This window comes from Daphnia magna, linkage group LG4 (assembly GCF_020631705.1).
Source record: "Daphnia magna isolate NIES linkage group LG4, ASM2063170v1.1, whole genome shotgun sequence".
Lineage (NCBI taxonomy): Eukaryota > Metazoa > Arthropoda > Branchiopoda > Diplostraca > Daphniidae > Daphnia > Daphnia magna.
In genome coordinates, this window is record NC_059185.1 from 6,749,208 (window position 1) to 6,768,634 (window position 19,427).

Below are 19,427 nucleotides of genomic sequence, written 5' to 3' on the forward strand. Positions count from 1 at the left end.
CACATTTAAGTCACATGAATGATATTTCTATAATCGGTTTGGATTAACATTGGGCTCATCCGGGATTTGAACCCGGGGCCTCCTACACCCAAAGCAGGAATCATACCACTAGACCAATGAGCCACACATATTACAGACTATGTGTTGAGTTTAATTTTTAGATTCTTGTAGCTTCTGACGTCATATTGGCCATCTTTAGCTGTAGCTGATCTCTCCTCACATTTCGAATCATTTATAGTTAGAAACATATATGGTCAATCCATTCCTTCGAGCCGGATTTGAACCAGCGACCTATGGATAACTTATTATTTAATGCTAATACTGTTTTCGATTCTACAGTCCACCGCTCTACCAACTGAGCTATCGAAGGATGTTATTGATGGGCGGAAAATGTCAAATGTATATGTCTTTACATGAACGCGTCTAGAACACCATTAAGCATTGCGTAATATGACAAGGAACTTGAGAGGTTGGGTCGCAATCCGTCTTAAACATATTTGGCTGTTGGTTAAGCCGGGGATGAATTTTTCTCTTAAAACTCTTTTCCCTTTTTTAAGCTGCGTCCACAGGGGCACTTTTGCTACGCCTTACTAGGGCGTAACAAGTCCCTTCTTAAAGAATCCATCTTAAAGAAACGCATCCAGATTGCATTTGGGTACGTCTGAACCTTAGAGGTAAAATGGTTGTGCCGTGTTCGGGGGTTTAGAGTGAAAAAAACTTGTAGTCCTAGATAGCGGATTATTTATACTCTCTTATTATTTAAGCAAACAGCAATTTAACTCGAAAATCAAAGTTGTTGAAACAATTCCTAGTGAACTAAATTGTCTTTGGTCTCCATTGAAGAAACAATTCTAAATGTGTCAGTAAGCACTACTGTTTGTATTGAAAATTAAATGCTTTCATATTTAAAATGTTTAGCAGTTGTTTTCTACCATCCAAATGGTCGTGAGGCGTAATAGAATTTTCGCATTTTGACGTAGGCGAGCTGAAAACAAGGTTGCATGGTGTAATGGTTATCACATCAGACTTTGACTCTGATAATCTGAGTTCGATTCTCAGTGGAACCTCTAATTTTTAACAGTTTCACCCTTGTAAGGCCATTCAGTTTTGATGATAAGTAACAATGAATACTTTTTTATTATACGCGACTTATATAACGCGTGAAACGCTCATTGGTCTAGTAGTATGATACTTGCTTCGGGTGTAAGTGATCCCGGGTTCAATTCCCGGATGGGCCCGCGTTTTCTAAAATTTAAACTACTAGATTTACAAGTGATGTTCTTCTTTTTAATGAAAGATAAGAACGACGGTCAGCCGAGATCAAAGAAGAAACCAAAGTTCTATCTGTGCTAGTTCAGCAGGATTAAAATATGCCTAGCCGTTGCGTTTAGAAACCATCGTTGGGAGTGTCAAAGAAAACATCGAATGTTAAAGTCTTTGTAATGACCACCTTCCGAAGTACTTCTTTAACTCCCACCTTGGTATATGCCCTTGAAACATCGCATACAATTAGGAGCTAATTCAGGGGATAGTCAGGTAATAGCTCGATGGTAGTATTGTAGAATATATTTCTATTGCCATCAGGGTTGTATCATCAATTTACTAAAAGTGACTACAAATATATAACTGATCGTAGCAGGACTCGAACCTGCAATCTTCGGATCCGAAGTCCGACGCCTTATCCATTAGGCCACACGACCATATTGTTGTTGTTGCATGAATTATTGAAATTTAAATTATCATGCCATGGTTCGCTCAAACATAATCTTTAAAGATAAGTTCTGTGTAGATTTGTAATGAATGGCAGCGATGGGATTCGAACCCACGCCTCCGAAGAGACTGGTGCCTTAAACCAGCGCCTTAGACCGCTCGGCCACGCTACCCTTCTGATTCGGCAAACAGATGTTTCCCGGTGCGAAAAAAACGAAAATAAGTCTCCAATTACAACACGTGAATCAATCTGGTAGATTGGTTAGTAGCTTGGTTTGGTATTATCGTTGGACATGTAAATTATTCATTTTGTTTAACCTCTAGAGAGGTTCTTTAAGTTACAAATGGTTTAATTTACTTATTTTAAGGAACACAGAAAGCCAATGGTAAAGATTCATTAACTCGTTTTCAGAGAAATTCAAGACATATGGAAAAGTGTATCTACGGACAATAATCGATGATGCAAGTTTTCACATTTAAGTCACATGAATGATATTTCTATAATCGGTTTGGATTAACATTGGGCTCATCCGGGATTTGAACCCGGGGACTCCTACACCTAAAGCAGGAATCATACCACTAGACCAATGAGCCACACATATTACAGACTATGTGTTGAGTTTAATTTTTAGTGTCTTGTAGCTTCTGACGTCATATTGGCCATCTTTATCTGTAGCTGATCTCTCCTCACATTTCGAATCATTTATAGTTAGAAACATATATGGTCAATCCATTCCTTCGAGCCGGATTTGAACCAGCGACCTATGGATAACTTATTATTTAATGCTAATACTGTTTTCGATTCTACAGTCCACCGCTCTACCAACTGAGCTATCGAAGGATGTTATTAATGGGCGGAAAATGTCAAATGTATATGTCTTTACATGAACGCGTCTAGAACACCATTAAGCATTGCGTAATATGACAAGGAACTTGAGAGGTTGGGTCGCAATCCGTCTTAAACATATTTGGCTGTTGGTTAAGCCGGGGATGAATTTTTCTCTTAAAACTCTTTTCCCTTTTTTAAGCTGCGTCCACAGGGGCACTTTTGCTACGCCTTACTAGGGCGTAACAAGTCCCTTCTTAAAGAATCCATCTTAAAGAAACGCATCCAGATTGCATTTGGGTACGTCTGAACCTTAGAGGTAAAATGGTTGTGCCGTGTTCGGGGGTTTAGAGTGAAAAAAACTTGTAGTCCTAGATAGCGGATTATTTATACTCTCTTATTATTTAAGCAAACAGCAATTTAACTCGAAAATCAAAGTTGTTGAAACAATTCCTAGTGAACTAAATTGTCTTTGGTCTCCATTGAAGAAACAATTCTAAATGTGTCAGTAAGCACTACTGTTTGTATTGAAAATTAAATGCTTTCATATTTAAAATGTTTAGCAGTTGTTTTCTACCATCCAAATGGTCGTGAGGCGTAATAGAATCTTCGCATTTTGACGTAGGCGAGCTGAAAACAAGGTTCCATGGTGTAATGGTTATCACATCAGACTTTGACTCTGATAATCTGAGTTCGATTCTCAGTGGAACCTCTAATTTTTAACAGTTTCACCCTTGTAAGGCCATTCAGTTTTGATGATAAGTAACAATGAATACTTTTTTATTATACGCGACTTATATAACGCGTGAAACGCTCATTGGTCTAGTAGTATGATACTTGCTTCGGGTGTAAGTGATCCCGGGTTCAATTCCCGGATGGTCCCGCGTTTTCTAAAATTTAAACTACTAGATTTACAAGTGATGTTCTTCTTTTTAATGAAAGATAAGAACGACGGTCAGCCGAGATCAAAGAAGAAACCAAAGTTCTATCTGTGCTAGTTCAGCAGGATTAAAATATGCCTAGCCGTTGCGTTTAGAAACCATCGTTGGGAGTGTCAAAGAAAACATCGAATGTTAAAGTCTTTGTAATGACCACCTTCCGAAGTACTTCTTTAACTCCCACCTTGGTATATGCCCTTGAAACATCGCATACAATTAGGAGCTAATTCAGGGGATAGTCAGGTAATAGCTCGATGGTAGTATTGTAGAATATATTTCTATTGCCATCAGGGTTGTATCATCAATTTACTAAAAGTGACTATAAATATATAACTGATCGTAGCAGGACTCGAACCTGCAATCTTCGGATCCGAAGTCCGACGCCTTATCCATTAGGCCACACGACCATATTGTTGTTGTTGCATGAATTATTGAAATTTAAATTATCATGCCATGGTTCGCTCAAACATAATCTTTAAAGATAAGTTCTGTGTAGATTTGTAATGAATGGCAGCGATGGGATTCGATCCCACGCCTCCGAAGAGACTGGTGCCTTAAACCAGCGCCTTAGACCGCTCGGCCACGCTATCCTACTGATTCGGCAAACAGATGTTTCCCGGTGCGAAAAAAACGAAAATAAGTCTCCAATTACAACACGTGAATCAATCTGGTAGATTGGTTAGTAGCTTGGTTTGGTATTATCGTTGGACATGTAAATTATTCATTTTGTTTAACCTCTAGAGAGGTTCTTTAAGTTACAAATGGTTTAATTTACTTATTTTAAGGAACACAGAAAGCCAATGGTAAAGATTCATTAACTCGTTTTCAGAGAAATTCAAGACATATGGAAAAGTGTATCTACGGACAATAATGGATGATGCAAGTTTTCACATTTCAGTCACATGAATGATATTTCTATAATCGGTTTAGATTAACATTGGGCTCATACGGGATTTGAAACCTGGGCCTCCTACACCCAAAGCAGGAATCATACCACTAGACCAATGAGCCACACATATTACAGACTATGTGTTGAGTTTAATTTTTAGTGTCTTGTAGCTTCTGACGTCATATTGGCCATCTTTAGCTGTAGCTGATCTCTCCTCACATTTCGAATCATTTATAGTTAGAAACATATATGGTCAATCCATTCCTTCGAGCCGGATTTGAACCAGCGACCTATGGATAACTTATTATTTAATGCTAATACTGTTTTCGATTCTACAGTCCACCGCTCTACCAACTGAGCTATCGAAGGATGTTATTAATGGGCGGAAAATGTCAAATGTATATGTCTTTACATGAACGCGTCTAGAACACCATTAAGCATTGCGTAATATGACAAGGAACTTGAGAGGTTGGGTCGCAATCCGTCTTAAACATATTTGGCTGTTGGTTAAGCCGGGGATGAATTTTTCTCTTAAAACTCTTTTCCCTTTTTTAAGCTGCGTCCACAGGGGCACTTTTGCTACGCCTTACTAGGGCGTAACAAGCCCCTTCTTAAAGAATCCATCTTAAAGAAACGCATCCAGATGGCATTTGGGTACGTCTGAACCTTAGAGGTAAAATGGTTGTGCCGTGTTCGGGGGTTTAGAGTGAAAAAAACTTGTAGTCCTAGATAGCGGATTATTTATACTCTCTTATTATTTAAGCAAACAGCAATTTAACTCGAAAATCAAAGTTGTTGAAACAATTCCTAGTGAACTAAATTGTCTTTGGTCTCCATTGAAGAAACAATTCTAAATGTGTCAGTAAGCACTACTGTTTGTATTGAAAATTAAATGCTTTCATATTTAAAATGTTTAGCAGTTGTTTTCTACCATCCAAATGGTCGTGAGGCGTAATAGAATTTTCGCATTTTGACGTAGGCGAGCTGAAAACAAGGTTCCATGGTGTAATGGTTATCACATCAGACTTTGACTCTGATAATCTGAGTTCGATTCTCAGTGGAACCTCTAATTTTTAACAGTTTCACCCTTGTAAGGCCATTCAGTTTTGATGATAAGTAACAATGAATACTTTTTTATTATACGCGACTTATATAACGCGTGAAACGCTCATTGGTCTAGTAGTATGATACTTGCTTCGGGTGTAAGTGATCCCGGGTTCAATTCCCGGATGGGCCCGCGTTTTCTAAAATTTAAACTACTAGATTTACAAGTGATGTTCTTCTTTTTAATGAAAGATAAGAACGACGGTCAGCCGAGATCAAAGAAGAAACCAAAGTTCTATCTGTGCTAGTTCAGCAGGATTAAAATATGCCTAGCCGTTGCGTTTAGAAACCATCGTTGGGAGTGTCAAAGAAAACATCGAATGTTAAAGTCTTTGTAATGACCACCTTCCGAAGTACTTCTTTAACTCCCACCTTGGTATATGCCCTTGAAACATCGCATACAATTAGGAGCTAATTCAGGGGATAGTCAGGTAATAGCTCGATGGTAGTATTGTAGAATATATTTCTATTGCCATCAGGGTTGTATCATCAATTTACTAAAAGTGACTACAAATATATAACTGATCGTAGCAGGACTCGAACCTGCAATTTTCGGATCCGAAGTCCGACGCCTTATCCATTAGGCCACACGACCATATTGTTGTTGTTGCATGAATTATTGAAATTTAAATTATCATGCCATGGTTCGCTCAAACATAATCTTTAAAGATAAGTTCTGTGTAGATTTGTAATGAATGGCAGCGATGGGATTCGAACCCACGCCTCCGAAGAGACTGGTGCCTTAAACCAGCGCCTTAGACCGCTCGGCCACGCTACCCTTCTGATTCGGCAAACAGATGTTTCCCGGTGCGAAAAAAACGAAAATAAGTCTCCAATTACAACACGTGAATCAATCTGGTAGATTGGTTAGTAGCTTGGTTTGGTATTATCGTTGGACATGTAAATTATTCATTTTGTTTAACCTCTAGAGAGGTTCTTTAAGTTACAAATGGTTTAATTTACTTATTTTAAGGAACACAGAAAGCCAATGGTAAAGATTCATTAACTCGTTTTCAGAGAAATTCAAGACATATGGAAAAGTGTATCTACGGACAATAATGGATGATGCAAGTTTTCACATTTAAGTCACATGAATGATATTTCTATAATAGGTTTGGATTAACATTGGGCTCATCCGGGATTTGAACCCGGGGAATCCTACACCCAAATCAGGAATCATACCACTAGACCAATGAGCCACACATATTACAGACTATGTGTTGAGTTTAATTTTTAGTGTCTTGTAGCTTCTGACGTCATATTGGCCATCTTTAGCTGTAGCTGATCTCTCCTCACATTTCGAATCATTTATAGTTAGAAACATATATGGTCAATCCATTCCTTCGAGCCGGATTTGAACCAGCGACCTATGGATAACTTATTATTTAATCCTAATACTATTTTCGATTCTACAGTCCACCGCTCTACCAACTGAGCTATCGAAGGATGTTATTGATGGGCGGAAAATGTCAAATGTATATGTCTTTACATGAACGCGTCTAGAACACCATTAAGCATTGCGTAATATGACAAGGAACTTGAGAGGTTGGGTCGCAATCCGTCTTAAACATATTTGGCTGTTGGTTAAGCCGGGGATGAATTTTTCTCTTAAAACTCTTTTCCCTTTTTTAAGCTGCGTCCACAGGGGCACTTTTGCTACGCCTTACTAGGGCGTAACAAGCCCCTTCTTAAAGAATCCATCTTAAAGAAACGCATCCAGATGGCATTTGGGTACGTCTGAACCTTAGAGGTAAAATGGTTGTGCCGTGTTCGGGGGTTTAGAGTGAAAAAAACTTGTAGTCCTAGATAGCGGATTATTTATACTCTCTTATTATTTAAGCAAACAGCAATTTAACTCGAAAATCAAAGTTGTTGAAACAATTCCTAGTGAACTAAATTGTCTTTGGTCTCCATTGAAGAAACAATTCTAAATGTGTCAGTAAGCACTACTGTTTGTATTGAAAATTAAATGCTTTCATATTTAAAATGTTTAGCAGTTGTTTTCTACCATCCAAATGGTCGTGAGGCGTAATAGAATTTTCGCATTTTGACGTAGGCGAGCTGAAAACAAGGTTCCATGGTGTAATGGTTATCACATCAGACTTTGACTCTGATAATCTGAGTTCGATTCTCAGTGGAACCTCTAATTTTTAACAGTTTCACCCTTGTAAGGCCATTCAGTTTTGATGATAAGTAACAATGAATACTTTTTTATTATACGCGACTTATATAACGCGTGAAAGGCTCATTGGTCTAGTAGTATGATACTTGCTTCGGGTGTAAGTGATCCCGGGTTCAATTCCCGGATGGTCCCGCGTTTTCTAAAATTTAAACTACTAGATTTACAAGTGATGTTCTTCTTTTTAATGAAAGATAAGAACGACGGTCAGCCGAGATCAAAGAAGAAACCAAAGTTCTATCTGTGCTAGTTCAGCAGGATTAAAATATGCCTAGCCGTTGCGTTTAGAAACCATCGTTGGGAGTGTCAAAGAAAACATCGAATGTTAAAGTCTTTGTAATGACCACCTTCCGAAGTACTTCTTTAACTCCCACCTTGGTATATGCCCTTGAAACATCGCATACAATTAGGAGCTAATTTTGGGGATAGTCAGGTAATAGCTCGATGGTAGTATTGTAGAATATATTTCTATTGCCATCAGGGTTGTATCATCAATTTACTAAAAGTGACTATAAATATATAACTGATCGTAGCAGGACTCGAACCTGCAATCTTCGGATCCGAAGTCCGACGCCTTATCCATTAGGCCACACGACCATATTGTTGTTGTTGCATGAATTATTGAAATTTAAATTATCATGCCATGGTTCGCTCAAACATTATCTTTAAAGATAAGTTCTGTGTAGATTTGTAATGAATGGCAGCGATGGGATTCGAACCCACGCCTCCGAAGAGACTGGTGCCTTAAACCAACGCCTTAGACCGCTCGGCCACGCTACCCTACTGATTCGGCAAACAGATGTTTCCCGGTGCGAAAAAAACGAAAATAAGTCTCCAATTACAACACGTGAATCAATCTGGTAGATTGGTTAGTAGCTTGGTTTGGTATTATCGTTGGACATGTAAATTATTCATTTTGTTTAACCTCCAGAGAGGTTCTTTAAGTTACAAATGGTTTAATTTACTTATTTTAAGGAACACAGAAAGCCAATGGTAAAGATTCATTAACTCGTTTTCAGAGAAATTCAAGACAAATGGAAAAGTGTATCTACGGACAATAATGAATGATGCAAGTTTTCACATTTAAGTCACATGAAAGATATTTCTATAATCGGTTTGGATTAACATTGGGCTCATCCGGGATTTGAACCCGGGGCCTCCTACACCCAAAGCAGGAATCATACCACTAGACCAATGAGCCACACATATTACAGACTATGTGTTGAGTTTAATTTTTAGTGTCTTGTAGCTTCTGACGTCATATTGGCCATCTTTAGCTGTAGCTGATCTCTCCTCACATTTCGAATCATTTATAGTTAGAAACATATATGGTCAATCCATTCCTTCGAGCCGGATTTGAACCAGCGACCTATGGATAACTTATTATTTGTAATAGTTTACACGCGCGTGGAGCGTGCAAACTATCACATGAATTTAAAAGTAAATAAAATCTTTTGCTTTACCGCATTGTATTTAGGCTGGCACAGGTCGGAACAGATCGGCACAACTGGCGAGAGAGAGAAGAGAAGACTGAAGGGGCAAGCTAAATCTAGTCCTATTTATTAGGTCTTGAGGAAGCATTTTTTCCTTGGTTGGCGTGGGTCGTGGTAGCGTCCTTTCCAACGGTCAACTTGACCTTCCTCTTTGTTCGAGAACAAGGGGGGTTTTTCCCGCAACGGTCAACTCCCCGTATTGCTTGGGGCGCCAGAGGGGTGACTTTTTAGAAAGTCGAAGACATCGTTTCTCTGTTGTCAGAGATCTCGATTCTTTACATCACCCCCCCTCCTCTTTTGTTGCGTCCCGCAACAATCAGTCCCAGCTTCTGTATTTTAGTTTCATCGAATGATGTGTGAATCCTACGCTGATGACACGGGTACGACGTTTCAGTTTCCTGGATTAGACTTCGTCTATTTGTCGTGCTCCCGAGTTGAACCATTCAGCCGGCATATCCTTCGTGAGTATTATTACAGTGCTTTTTTGTTTTTGTTTTTGGGGGGTGCGTATACTTTTGATCTCTTTTACATTCTCCCTTGTAACTTCCTTTGCTGACCCGTTTCTACTTAGGAGACGAAAAAATGAAACATGGTTTGAAAAGTGGACAATCCGACACCAGAAAATTATGCTATTGAGTCTAGAAGAGGGTTTTAAGGAAAGTACACAAATTGGAGCATATTGATTATAGGTACACAGCGGCGAAATTACACAATTGGAGCATATTGATTATAGGTACACAGCGGCGAAATTATAAGGGAAAAGGAAAGGTACTAGTGATAAAAAAACGACACTATGGCAATTTTATTCTACTCTTCGTGGCTGTCTACGTGGTAAGAAGGCCTCGCCTTCCTGAGTCGTGTTTGGCGGTCGTGGTTGGCGCGGTCGCGTACGGCGTGGTGGAACTGCTGTCGATGCGGATGCGGTGGATTGGGATGGGTTGGTCACTGCTGTTGGTTGTACGTCGATGGACATGGGTAGATCTGCAGCGGTGATGGCCAATGGAGGCTTTTTGAAACAAGTCATTTGGAGGATTTTGGAAAGGAGGGGGAAAGCCTTGAGTAGTAGCGAACCGATTCCGCAAAATCTCACGGCCAATACTGACAACGCGCCAAATCCCGAGACTGCTCCGAAATTCTTTACCCATCCACCGATCTTAGCGACGAAATCAATGTTCGGTGCGTCGCCGTGATGAATGAGTACGTTTGATGTCAGTAATTGACGTGAGTTATCTTCTGGGTAATGTTCATGAATAGAAGCCAAGATGTCGGCCATCACCGACGCGTGACTCAACGGCCCGTTTTGCATCGCGGGATTCATTTGCAAAAAATTTTGTAGAGAATTATCAGCTTCATACGTCGCCAATCCGACCAGGCGTCTGCCGTTTGTTGGAACTGTTGAGATTACCGGAACCCACCCACCATCCGCGTAGATGTGAGTTTTCCCATTAAAGTTGACGTAGTTAGGTTCGGGCCAATAACATGGGTGATATGGAACAAGTTGCCATCCGTTATGGGCTATTGTGAAGTTCATAAAACGGGGCTGATTTCCACATTTCGTCCGCTCGGCCCCGAAGGATACATTAAAAGGTGCGCAACGTGCAACCTCAACCTGCGCTCCATACACCGTTAATCTTGAACAACTAGGCAGTTGGAGTTGGGTAGCCGCGTACCACCCATCGTTCTTAGCACTCAAGAGGATACTATTGCGTGTTGCTTTTCGGTTCTCGCATTGGAGGCGTCTAATTTCATTCGCCAGCCGATTTACTTGGTCTAGTGCCAGATCCCTGGTATATTGATGATGAGCCGCCTGCTTGATCTCTGCTGCTAATGACGCCGGAATCTTACGCTCTGTGGTATTCTGGGAATCGATGCTGTCGTAAGACCCGTTTGAGTGTACTTCGACTAACAATGGAGTGGCTAGTGGTTCTGTAGCGTTCGTAAAACCCAAGGCATATGAGGTATACAGTTCCGGCGTTGGTATGTTAATGACAATCAGGATTTTTTCCATTCCATTTATGCTGAACAAGGCGGATTTGCCACACCGTTCTAATTCCTTCGTAACATTAACGAGGTAGTCTGTTTGGCTGATCCGATCCTGTAAGCGTCGCATTTTTGGGTCGTGAGTCTTGTACAACAGGCCGTCGTTTACCGATTCGCCTGCTAGTTTGAGATCACATGGTTTTTTTCTTTGTACGCGTCTTCCCAAATAAGCGTTTGAAGGTTTCTGGTCACGGATCCGTTATAGGGGAATTCGATTGTACCGACGGGGGAGTTGATAGTGCAATTGTCGCACTCACTTTCCAGTGCGACCTCCGCGATTTTACAATGGAATGTGACGGCCCAACGTTTTGTCATCCAAACCGGCTGTAACGAGGGTATCACGTCATAGGTGTACTTGTGACTGCCTTTCGCGTACATTGTCTCGTTTTTGCATTTCCTTAGATCCCGCATTTCTTCACAGTCGGAAGTGGATACTGGGACGGCCCATTTACTTTCAGTAGTGTAATGCCAACCGAAGAAGTCGGTAAAGATAGATCGAGTGACCGCCCACATGCGACAAACGTGTCCTGGGAATCGTTTAACTTCTGGTAAATGGGAGTACAGGGTGTACGTAACATTTTTTTGGGGGGCAGGATCTTCCGATCCAAGGAGGCAGTCTTCATCGTCGAAGGCGATGAACCCATCCTTTCGCTCGTTACTACAGTCACATACAGTGGTCATGATGGCCCCTGTCGTGTGTAGGCTGGCGAGGAGAACTAACACGAAATAACTAGAGAAGAAGACAAATTGAGTCTGATATACCGAACTAACATGTTGAATGGGCAAACAACCACAAAAAAAATTTTACGGAACAAGACGAGTATACAACGGTAGAGGAAGATGGGAGTGGGGCTGGGTGTTTATCGCTAATCTAATAGGAAGTCTCGGAACCTGTCCGGAGGACGAGTAGCTCTTTTTGGGCGTACAATTGTGTTACTTCCTTCCAGGGGTGCTGGAGGTACTCTAAGGGGGTTAGCGGAGGGGGGAGGTTTGACCAGTCAACTCGACTTGGCTCATGACCCAGATTTGGTTCGATCTGGTATCCGATGGGTTCTTTTGTAGCCGCCTGGTTCAAGTGGATGAGAGGGTCGAAATCAATTAAGTGGGCGTCTCTGACGTCATTCGGCGCGACAGCGTCCAATTCAATCAGTTCCCTGTCACCTTCGTGATCCGGGGTATTGACTTCATCTCTTGCTTCTACGTCGGCAAGATCCTCTTCGTTGTCGGAGTCCTCTTCTCTTAGCCTGGTGGCTCTTAGCTTAGACTCTCGTAAATTGTCGAAATCGACGCATTCCTCATCTCTCCAAATCATGCACTCTGTCAACGCCTTCAGGCGGTTGACGTGCGTAAGCTGGATACCATTTCCATTGTACGTACGGATTTCCACCGTATGGTTAGGGAAGACTTTTGAAACTCGAAAGGGGCCTTGATATCGAGGGTTTAATTTTTTGCTCGTTCCTAATTGAGTGACCCTTACGTCCAGGAGGACGCGATCACCTACTTGAAAGTTCTCTTCCTTGGCTCTCTTATCATACTGGATCTTTTGCTGCCTTCTAGCTTCCAATAGGTTTTCTCTGGCTAGCGCAAAACCTTCTCTTAGCCGTTGCATCGTTTGGCTTTTGTAATCACGAGGGGTGATTAACTCCGGTTCCGGTCTTAAAAACCTGTCGACAACCATGTTTGGGTCCCTCGCTGTAATTAAAAAATACGGACTCTCCATCGTGGAAGAGTGTACTGAGTTTCTATATGCCGAGGCCATTGGGCCGAGGACTTCTTCCCATTGCTCGAAGCCGTTAGCAATATATTTTCGCACCATGTCCACCACTGTTTTATTAAAGCGTTCTGTCATCCCATTCGATTGAGGATGATACGCCGTCGTTGTCTTATGTTTAGTCCTGAGCTCTTGACATAAACTGTTGAATAATTGAGATGTGAAATTCGTCCCCCTATCTGTTATGATAATTTTTGGGGGCCCATGATATAAAACGATTTTGTCCATCAGTGCCCGACAGGTCGTTTCTGCTGTTTGATCGGGCAAGGCTACGACCTCGGTCCATTTAGAGAAAGCATCAGTCATGACGAGTACATATTTATTTCCTTTAGAGGATTCGGGTTTAATCGGCCCTAGAAAATCCATGCCGATAACTTCGAATGGAGCCGTCGCGATATCTAACGGGTGTAAGAACGCTCTCGTTACTACCCGTCTTTGTAACGCACAAGCTTCGCATGACTTACAATAATCCTTAATATCACGCAACATGTGGGGCCAATAGTATTTATCCCGTATCCGGAGATACGTTCGTAAAAAGGCGAGGTGCCCTGCTAATAGCGAAGCGTGATATTCTTTAATAATACTTTTCCTCAATGAATACGGCACGACCGTTTGCTCTTGAATGAATTGCCTCCTTTTTTCGATGGTGGGAGAAAATCCCTCCTCAAAACCCCTTGTTTAATGTGGAACAGTTCGATCTCCTTTATCCAGTCTGGGTTTTCCAATTCGTCTTGTTCGGACAATGTACCTTCGTTGAGATAACGAATGATTTTTGAACAAGTTTCATCTTTTCGTTGCTCCTCGATAATATTGTCAGTGAAATCCGTTCGTTCCTCGGCAGTTACAACACGAATACGAGAGAAGAAGTCTGCGTTTGCGTGCTCCTTTCCTGGTTTGTGAGTAATTTTATACTTGACTGCCGACAATTCAATCGCCCATCTACCTAGTCTGCTTTTCTCATCCTTATGGGTTTCCAACCACTGGAGTGGTCTATGATCGCTAATGATTTCAAATTTGTCGTCCTGTAAATAGTGACGGTATCTTTTGATTCCATAAACGATGGCTAAAGCTTCGCGCTCTATAGCTGAGTAGTTCCGTTCCGCCGAATTCAAGTGTCTACTCGAATACGCAATCACGACTTCCTTCCCATCCTGAATTTGACTGAGCACCGCGCCGATTCCATAGTTACTAGCGTCGGTGAAAATAAGGAACTCTTTATCGAAATCAGGGAAGGCGACGACAGGTGGCGTAATGAGACATTCGCGTAACGTTTCGAAAGCCTTTTGTTCGGCCTCTCCCCATGTGAAGGTGGCATCCCCAGCATTCTGTTCTCTTACAATTTTCTTAACTTTCTTGTTGTTATTATCCCTGTCCTTTTTCTTTTTAGTCAATTCTATTAACGGATGCGCGATATCCGCGAAATTTTTGATAAAACGCCGATAGTAGGATGCGAGCCCTAAGAACGATTGAATTTCTACAATGGTTGTCGGCCTTTTATAATTTTTCAACAGTGTAATTTTCTCTGGGTCCGGGGCGATTCCATTGGCTGAAATCACATGCCCTAGATATTGCACTGATTCACACATGAATTTGCATTTTGAGAGGCCGAGTTTTAAATCGGCTTCTTTTAAAAGGTTGAAGATGCGTCCTAAATTTACTAAATGTTCTTCTTTCGATTTTGAGAAGACTATAATGTCATCGAGATAAACTAAACATATTTTCCCGATGACGGAACGTAAAACATAATTCATTAACCGTTGAAATGTGCCAGGTGCATTAGTCAACCCGAACGACAACCTATTCCATTCGTACAGATTGTTATCCACTATGAACGCTGTCTTTTCTTTGGAGCTGTCGTCCATTTCTATCTGCCAATAGCCTGAAGCTAAATCTAAGGTAGTGAAATACTTTTGCCCGTGGAGTAAGTCTAGAACATCGTCTATTCTAGGTAAGGGAAAGGAATCTTTTTTGTTATACCATTGAGTTTCCTATAATCCATACAGAGTCGGATTCCTCCGTTTTTCTTTTTACTAATACTACGGGGGCCGCCCATGGAGATACGGACGGCCTTATTATCTTGTTAACTAATAATTCCTGCAAAATACTGTCAAGCTCTGGTTTTACGTTTTGGTGTATCCGATAGGGGCGTAATCTAATGGGTCCTTGTCCTTCCGTATTAATGTGATGCTTTACTAGCCCCGTTTTCCCTAATTCTCCTGTAGTGGAGGCAAATATTGATTTTCTATCGATTAAAAAATTTGTAATGCTGGTTCTGTCTACTCCTGACATATCAGGTGGCAAATTGTTGGCAAAATCTACAGCACTGGACGACAGCTCGCGCTCAGCACAATAATTGATATTATCTTTTTCTATCCGGCAAAATCCTAACGTTCCAATTATTTCATACCTTGGCAGGGAGATGGGTTTATTCGTTTCATTAATTAACGCTATTGTAAAAACGGCCTCCTCACTACTCTTACTGATGAAAGGATCAACTCGTAACCCGCTGTTCAGTCCCGGTCCTCTGTGAAAAAAAAACGCAAGATTGGGAGGTAGCTTAGCCCCATTCCCTTCCGATTCAACGACAGTGGCACTAAAGGGCTTGATCGTGATCTACTCTCTTGCTACGATGGTGGGCGAGGAGTCCGGTTTCAAGGTTTGTTTGACTCGGTAAATTCTCCTTTCGCTACCATCAATGATGAACTTGTGCTCGTACAGTGCATCTAAACCTAAGATACACTCCTCGCTGATGCTATCAACGACGATAAAATCCTGCAGAAGATTATCGCCTAAAACTTGAACTTGTAGGGTCACTAGCCCTCTTGTAACTAGTCTGGTGTTCTCTACACCGTATAAATCGACCGGAACGTCAGCAGTAAACTTCATTACACCTTCCTTCAATCTGTTAAAAACTTCTGTCTTAATTAAACTTCTACCCGCCCCACTATCTTAAAGGCCCTTGAATTTCTCATTTCCAACTTGGATGGGAAGCCGTGGGATTTTATTTTTTCTGGTTTCTATTACTTGATTAATAATCTGTCGGGGTTTAGGACAAGGCCCACCGTTTTGCCCCACGTTACAATTGGTGGCTTCTAGTTTTCCTGATTCCAGGGGTTGAGCTTACCAGGATTCTGAGCTGGCGACGCATATCGGGCGTCGGAACGAAGTGCTGCGGATGGGCAATCACGCGCGATGTGCCCACCTTGATGGCATTTGAAGCAGGTTGGCCCGTTTGGTCCCCATCCACACTTGTCAGTGTTGTGAGTTGTTGGGTTCCTGCCGTTATTTGCGCAATAAGTACAATACCGCTCTCCTCTGTGAGGGGGTCCATTAACCGGATTATTGTGATTATCCTTGTAAAATGGTGGTGGATTACGATGTACTGGCGGTTGATGCGGAGCCCGAGTACTATTGTCTGTAACCAGGCCACTGTGATTTTGTTGATACTGTCTCATTGGTTGAGCCTGGGGGATCGCTTGGCTCATACCGGCGACCTGGAGCTGCAGATTTCTCATCATTTTCTCTGAGTCTCTGGACTGTTTCATCATATCACTATAACTCTTATTACTAGCCTTCAAAAGGTTTTTCAATTCCTCTATTTCCTGTTTGCTTTCTGCTAATTGTGCGTTATGGCCCGTGGCGACGGCATTGATTGACTCGTGACTCTTATCTGTAAGTTGGGTGGCTCTCATTTTTCTGCGAAAGCTGCTCAATGACTGATTTTAGTTCCGAGATCTCGTTTTTTGTTTCCCTCAATTCCTGGGCATTAGCATTTGCCGAAACGGCGTTGACAAATTCGACGCTCCGTTTCTCTAGTTTGGCTTCGTTTAAGATAGCTGCACATTTCTCTGTTGCTTTTACCAGGTCATTTAAGTTCCTATAGTCTTTAAAACTCATTCTTTCGCGTAGGTTGGACTTTAACCCTCCCAGAAAGCCATCCATTAACATAGTCTCTCTTAATTTGAGGACATCTGCATCAATTGTCTTTCCTACTTCCGTTGGGTAGGCAAACGAGTAAAGCTTCTGTAACCGGCAAGCATAGTCCCTGATAGATTCCCCAGAATTACGGATGCAATTTTTAAACTCTGTAAAGTACATTTTTCTGTTATCCCCTCCGTGGAAGCGTTCATGGAGATTCTGTTTAACCTTAACGAATGATTTTGCTTCCCTTGGATAGTTTAGCTGGAAGGTTGTAATACAGTCCCCTGCAGACCCAAAAACCTTTGAGCCTAAAAGTTTTATTTTTCTCCCTTCTTCAAAATCAGCAGTGTCGACTACCCTTTCAAAATGTTGTATCCAGTCCTCAAATTTGGTTGACCCCATTCCATTGAAAGCGGGTACCTGAGCTAATAACGCTATCGTTTGTTGTTGCTGGTTCTGCAATAACTTTTGACTATTGTAATAGCTCTGGTTCGTAGCAGTGGAGCAGTTGGCCTCTTTTTCGACTATATCTACCGCGCGGAACTCGCTCGCGCCACAAGCTGTTTTTGTCAATGCCAAGGCGGCTTTCGCTCCTGCTGCGGCTTCTTCTCTTGACGCCCCTGTCTCCCGCAGACATTTGTACAAAGTCTCATATGGGTTTGGATGCGCCATCGTTGGTCTAGGTGGGTTCGTGTCGATCGTTTGCTGAGAAGGGGTCAATTTGAAATTTACGCTTTTGTACGGTGTGAACTTTGTTTCTATTTGTTTTGACGAGGATGGTTGGGGTTTTTCGAAGGGGGGAAGGGTCGTCTGCGTTCCCACCAATCGGGTTGAAGGGGAGATCGTCTGTGTTCCTACTTGATAAGTAGGAGCTAGTTTCTCTGTCGTTTGTTGTGATTGGTCTGTATAAAAATTCTGATATCTGCTAATAGGCGTCGAAGAATATTTAAGGGGTGGGAGTGACTGGTCGTCGGCCGGCGTTTCTACTTTCTCTTTCCCTCTTAAATCTTCCTCGACACGTTCTCTGGTGCGTTCTAGGTCTTGCTCGACTTCTAAATCGTTATGAGACTTCACGCTGCTGAAATCGTCGTTCTCATCTGCTGACTCGGGATCGCTTTCGAGTTTGAGATAGATGTCGTTAATCAGAGTGGACTCGACAGGATTAATCGTTTCTGGTACAAGGGGCTGGAAAGCTTTGTTTCGATTACGTTCACTGACTCGGGTCGGCGGCTGGCCCTTTACTCGGATGTTGCGATTTTTCCGCACCGTTAGACCCGGACCCGACTGCTCAGGTGCCTCTTCGGTGCGAAGTTCGACGTCTTCCACGTCAGCGTTTAATTCGGGATAAAGGCGAGTATGGGTGACCGGTGTCCTAGGTAGGGATTTGCTGACGGCGTGGGCCCTATCGTCTTGACGCTGACTGGACGTTTCCCCGATCAAGTTTCGGATTGGATTGGACGGGCTATGTGAACCTTTTCCTTTACTAAAAAATGCTGCACGGGCTTCTTCGAACGAGAAATTTCCGGGCAGAGGTTTAGGCTCGACAAGGTAGTCGTTCTCGTCTTCGTAATAGTCGTCGTCTGAGTAACAGTCGTCGTCAACGGCGGGCTGGCGTCGTTCCGCTGATTTCGGAGAGAAAGTGGTCAAGATAGACTTCCCGAGTGTGTTGAAAAAGCTAGGCTTGCCTAATTTTGCTTTAGGGGCTACTGGCGTTGCGTGGGCCATTCGTTGGCGAGTGGTTTTCTGCGATCGGGACGGTGCACGCATTCGATCCAGATGGTGCAAATTTTATCCCCCCAAAAAATATCGTAAAGGGGGAAAAAATAATTACCGTGATACTGAACAAGGCTGTAAAACTGTGGGGGTGACGATAGGTAAGAAGATAATGAAACTGTGCACTAACAATTGGCGGGGCCCGCTGATTTGGGGAGAAAATTCAATTGGGCTTTCCAAGTGGTTTCAAAAATAGAAACCGGCTTGTCTGACTTCGGTTTAAAGTTACTGACGCTGCATTGGCATTTTTTCTGAGGGGTTTCATGAGGTCGTAAATCGCATCCCGTAAAAATAGAATGGTGGTGATGATGCTTGCAAGAAGAAGAAAAACATATGGGTGGAGGAAAAATCAGTTAACGTAAGGCGGAATCAAACTCGACTTAACAATTGGCAGAGCCAGCTGTTTTGGGAGAGCAATTAAAATTGACCATCTCAGTGAGTTGAAAAAAGGAATTCCCGGCTTGTCTAATTTCAACTTAGAATTACTGGCTTTGCATTGGTTATTCGTGGACGAGGGGTTTCTGGTGGTCGTAAAGCGCATCACCGAAAAAAAAGGAAATGGCGGCGATGCCTTGCAGAGAGAGAAAAAATGGATGGAGAGAAAAAACAGTTAACGTAAGGAGGAAATCAAATTCGACCTAACAATTGGCAGAGCCAGCTGTTTTGGGAGAACAAATTAAAATAGACCTTTTCGGTGAGTTGAAAAAAAAATAATTCCCGGCTTGTCTGATTTCGCCTTAGAATTACTGGCTTTGCATTGGTCATTCGTTGACGAGGGGTTTT

The 19,427-nt window shown here is 42.1% G+C and overlaps 3 protein-coding genes and 18 non-coding genes across 21 annotated transcripts; 4 read left to right on the forward strand and 17 right to left on the reverse strand.

Annotated features, from left to right (window-relative positions):
• Positions 1-51: 51 nt before the first annotated feature.
• Positions 52-123, reverse strand: Trnap-ugg. Its single transcript has one exon. It is a non-coding gene; the product is annotated as a tRNA-Pro (tRNA).
• A 140-nt stretch (positions 124-263) lies between these two features.
• Trnay-gua lies at positions 264-370 on the reverse strand. Its single transcript has 2 exons — positions 334-370; positions 264-299 (listed from the first exon to the last, which is right to left on the reverse strand). It is a non-coding gene; the product is annotated as a tRNA-Tyr (tRNA).
• Positions 371-995: 625 nt separating this feature from the next.
• On the forward strand, positions 996-1,067 carry Trnaq-uug. Its single transcript has one exon. It is a non-coding gene; the product is annotated as a tRNA-Gln (tRNA).
• Positions 1,068-1,627: 560 nt separating this feature from the next.
• Trnar-ucg lies at positions 1,628-1,700 on the reverse strand. Its single transcript has one exon. It is a non-coding gene; the product is annotated as a tRNA-Arg (tRNA).
• A 101-nt stretch (positions 1,701-1,801) lies between these two features.
• Trnal-aag lies at positions 1,802-1,883 on the reverse strand. Its single transcript has one exon. It is a non-coding gene; the product is annotated as a tRNA-Leu (tRNA).
• Positions 1,884-2,232: 349 nt separating this feature from the next.
• Trnal-uag lies at positions 2,233-2,304 on the reverse strand. The gene has a single exon. It is a non-coding gene; the product is annotated as a tRNA-Leu (tRNA).
• Positions 2,305-2,444: 140 nt separating this feature from the next.
• Positions 2,445-2,551, reverse strand: Trnay-gua. The gene is made up of 2 exons: positions 2,515-2,551; positions 2,445-2,480 (listed from the first exon to the last, which is right to left on the reverse strand). It is a non-coding gene; the product is annotated as a tRNA-Tyr (tRNA).
• A 625-nt stretch (positions 2,552-3,176) lies between these two features.
• Positions 3,177-3,248, forward strand: Trnaq-uug. Its single transcript has one exon. It is a non-coding gene; the product is annotated as a tRNA-Gln (tRNA).
• A 560-nt stretch (positions 3,249-3,808) lies between these two features.
• On the reverse strand, positions 3,809-3,881 carry Trnar-ucg. Its single transcript has one exon. It is a non-coding gene; the product is annotated as a tRNA-Arg (tRNA).
• Positions 3,882-4,625: 744 nt separating this feature from the next.
• On the reverse strand, positions 4,626-4,732 carry Trnay-gua. The gene is made up of 2 exons: positions 4,696-4,732; positions 4,626-4,661 (listed from the first exon to the last, which is right to left on the reverse strand). It is a non-coding gene; the product is annotated as a tRNA-Tyr (tRNA).
• A 625-nt stretch (positions 4,733-5,357) lies between these two features.
• On the forward strand, positions 5,358-5,429 carry Trnaq-uug. The gene has a single exon. It is a non-coding gene; the product is annotated as a tRNA-Gln (tRNA).
• Positions 5,430-5,989: 560 nt separating this feature from the next.
• Trnar-ucg lies at positions 5,990-6,062 on the reverse strand. Its single transcript has one exon. It is a non-coding gene; the product is annotated as a tRNA-Arg (tRNA).
• Positions 6,063-6,163: 101 nt separating this feature from the next.
• Positions 6,164-6,245, reverse strand: Trnal-aag. The gene has a single exon. It is a non-coding gene; the product is annotated as a tRNA-Leu (tRNA).
• Positions 6,246-6,806: 561 nt separating this feature from the next.
• On the reverse strand, positions 6,807-6,913 carry Trnay-gua. The gene is made up of 2 exons: positions 6,877-6,913; positions 6,807-6,842 (listed from the first exon to the last, which is right to left on the reverse strand). It is a non-coding gene; the product is annotated as a tRNA-Tyr (tRNA).
• A 625-nt stretch (positions 6,914-7,538) lies between these two features.
• Positions 7,539-7,610, forward strand: Trnaq-uug. The gene has a single exon. It is a non-coding gene; the product is annotated as a tRNA-Gln (tRNA).
• A 560-nt stretch (positions 7,611-8,170) lies between these two features.
• Trnar-ucg lies at positions 8,171-8,243 on the reverse strand. Its single transcript has one exon. It is a non-coding gene; the product is annotated as a tRNA-Arg (tRNA).
• Positions 8,244-8,344: 101 nt separating this feature from the next.
• Positions 8,345-8,426, reverse strand: Trnal-aag. Its single transcript has one exon. It is a non-coding gene; the product is annotated as a tRNA-Leu (tRNA).
• Positions 8,427-8,775: 349 nt separating this feature from the next.
• Trnap-ugg lies at positions 8,776-8,847 on the reverse strand. Its single transcript has one exon. It is a non-coding gene; the product is annotated as a tRNA-Pro (tRNA).
• Positions 8,848-9,114: 267 nt separating this feature from the next.
• LOC123471419 lies at positions 9,115-12,137 on the reverse strand. Its single transcript, XM_045172666.1, is given in 2 exon segments — positions 9,115-11,323; positions 11,326-12,137. Coding segments are annotated over 2 exon segments (1,917 nt in total). The 5' UTR covers positions 11,861-12,137; the 3' UTR covers positions 9,115-9,941.
• A 3,905-nt stretch (positions 12,138-16,042) lies between these two features.
• LOC123471205 lies at positions 16,043-17,953 on the reverse strand. Its single transcript, XM_045172228.1, is given in 2 exon segments — positions 16,043-16,645; positions 16,647-17,953. Coding segments are annotated over 2 exon segments (1,500 nt in total). The 5' UTR covers positions 17,544-17,953.
• Positions 17,600-18,596, reverse strand: LOC123471335. Its single transcript, XM_045172579.1, has 2 exons — positions 17,730-18,596; positions 17,600-17,629 (listed from the first exon to the last, which is right to left on the reverse strand). The coding sequence occupies exons 1-2, from the start codon at positions 18,594-18,596 to the stop codon at positions 17,600-17,602; spliced, it is 897 nt and encodes a 298-aa protein (XP_045028514.1).
• Between the last annotated feature and the right edge of the window lie 831 nt (positions 18,597-19,427).

Bases quoted from the DNA above. Each gene is read 5' to 3' on its own strand.
- LOC123471335 (XM_045172579.1), bottom strand. From the start codon at position 18,596: ATGGCCCACGCAACGCCAGTAGCCCCTAAAGCAAAATTAGGCAAGCCT. The intron at 17,630-17,729 runs GTAGGAACACAG...CAAAACAAATAG, and splicing joins AACTAGCTCCTACTTATCAA to AAACAAAGTTCACACCGTAC.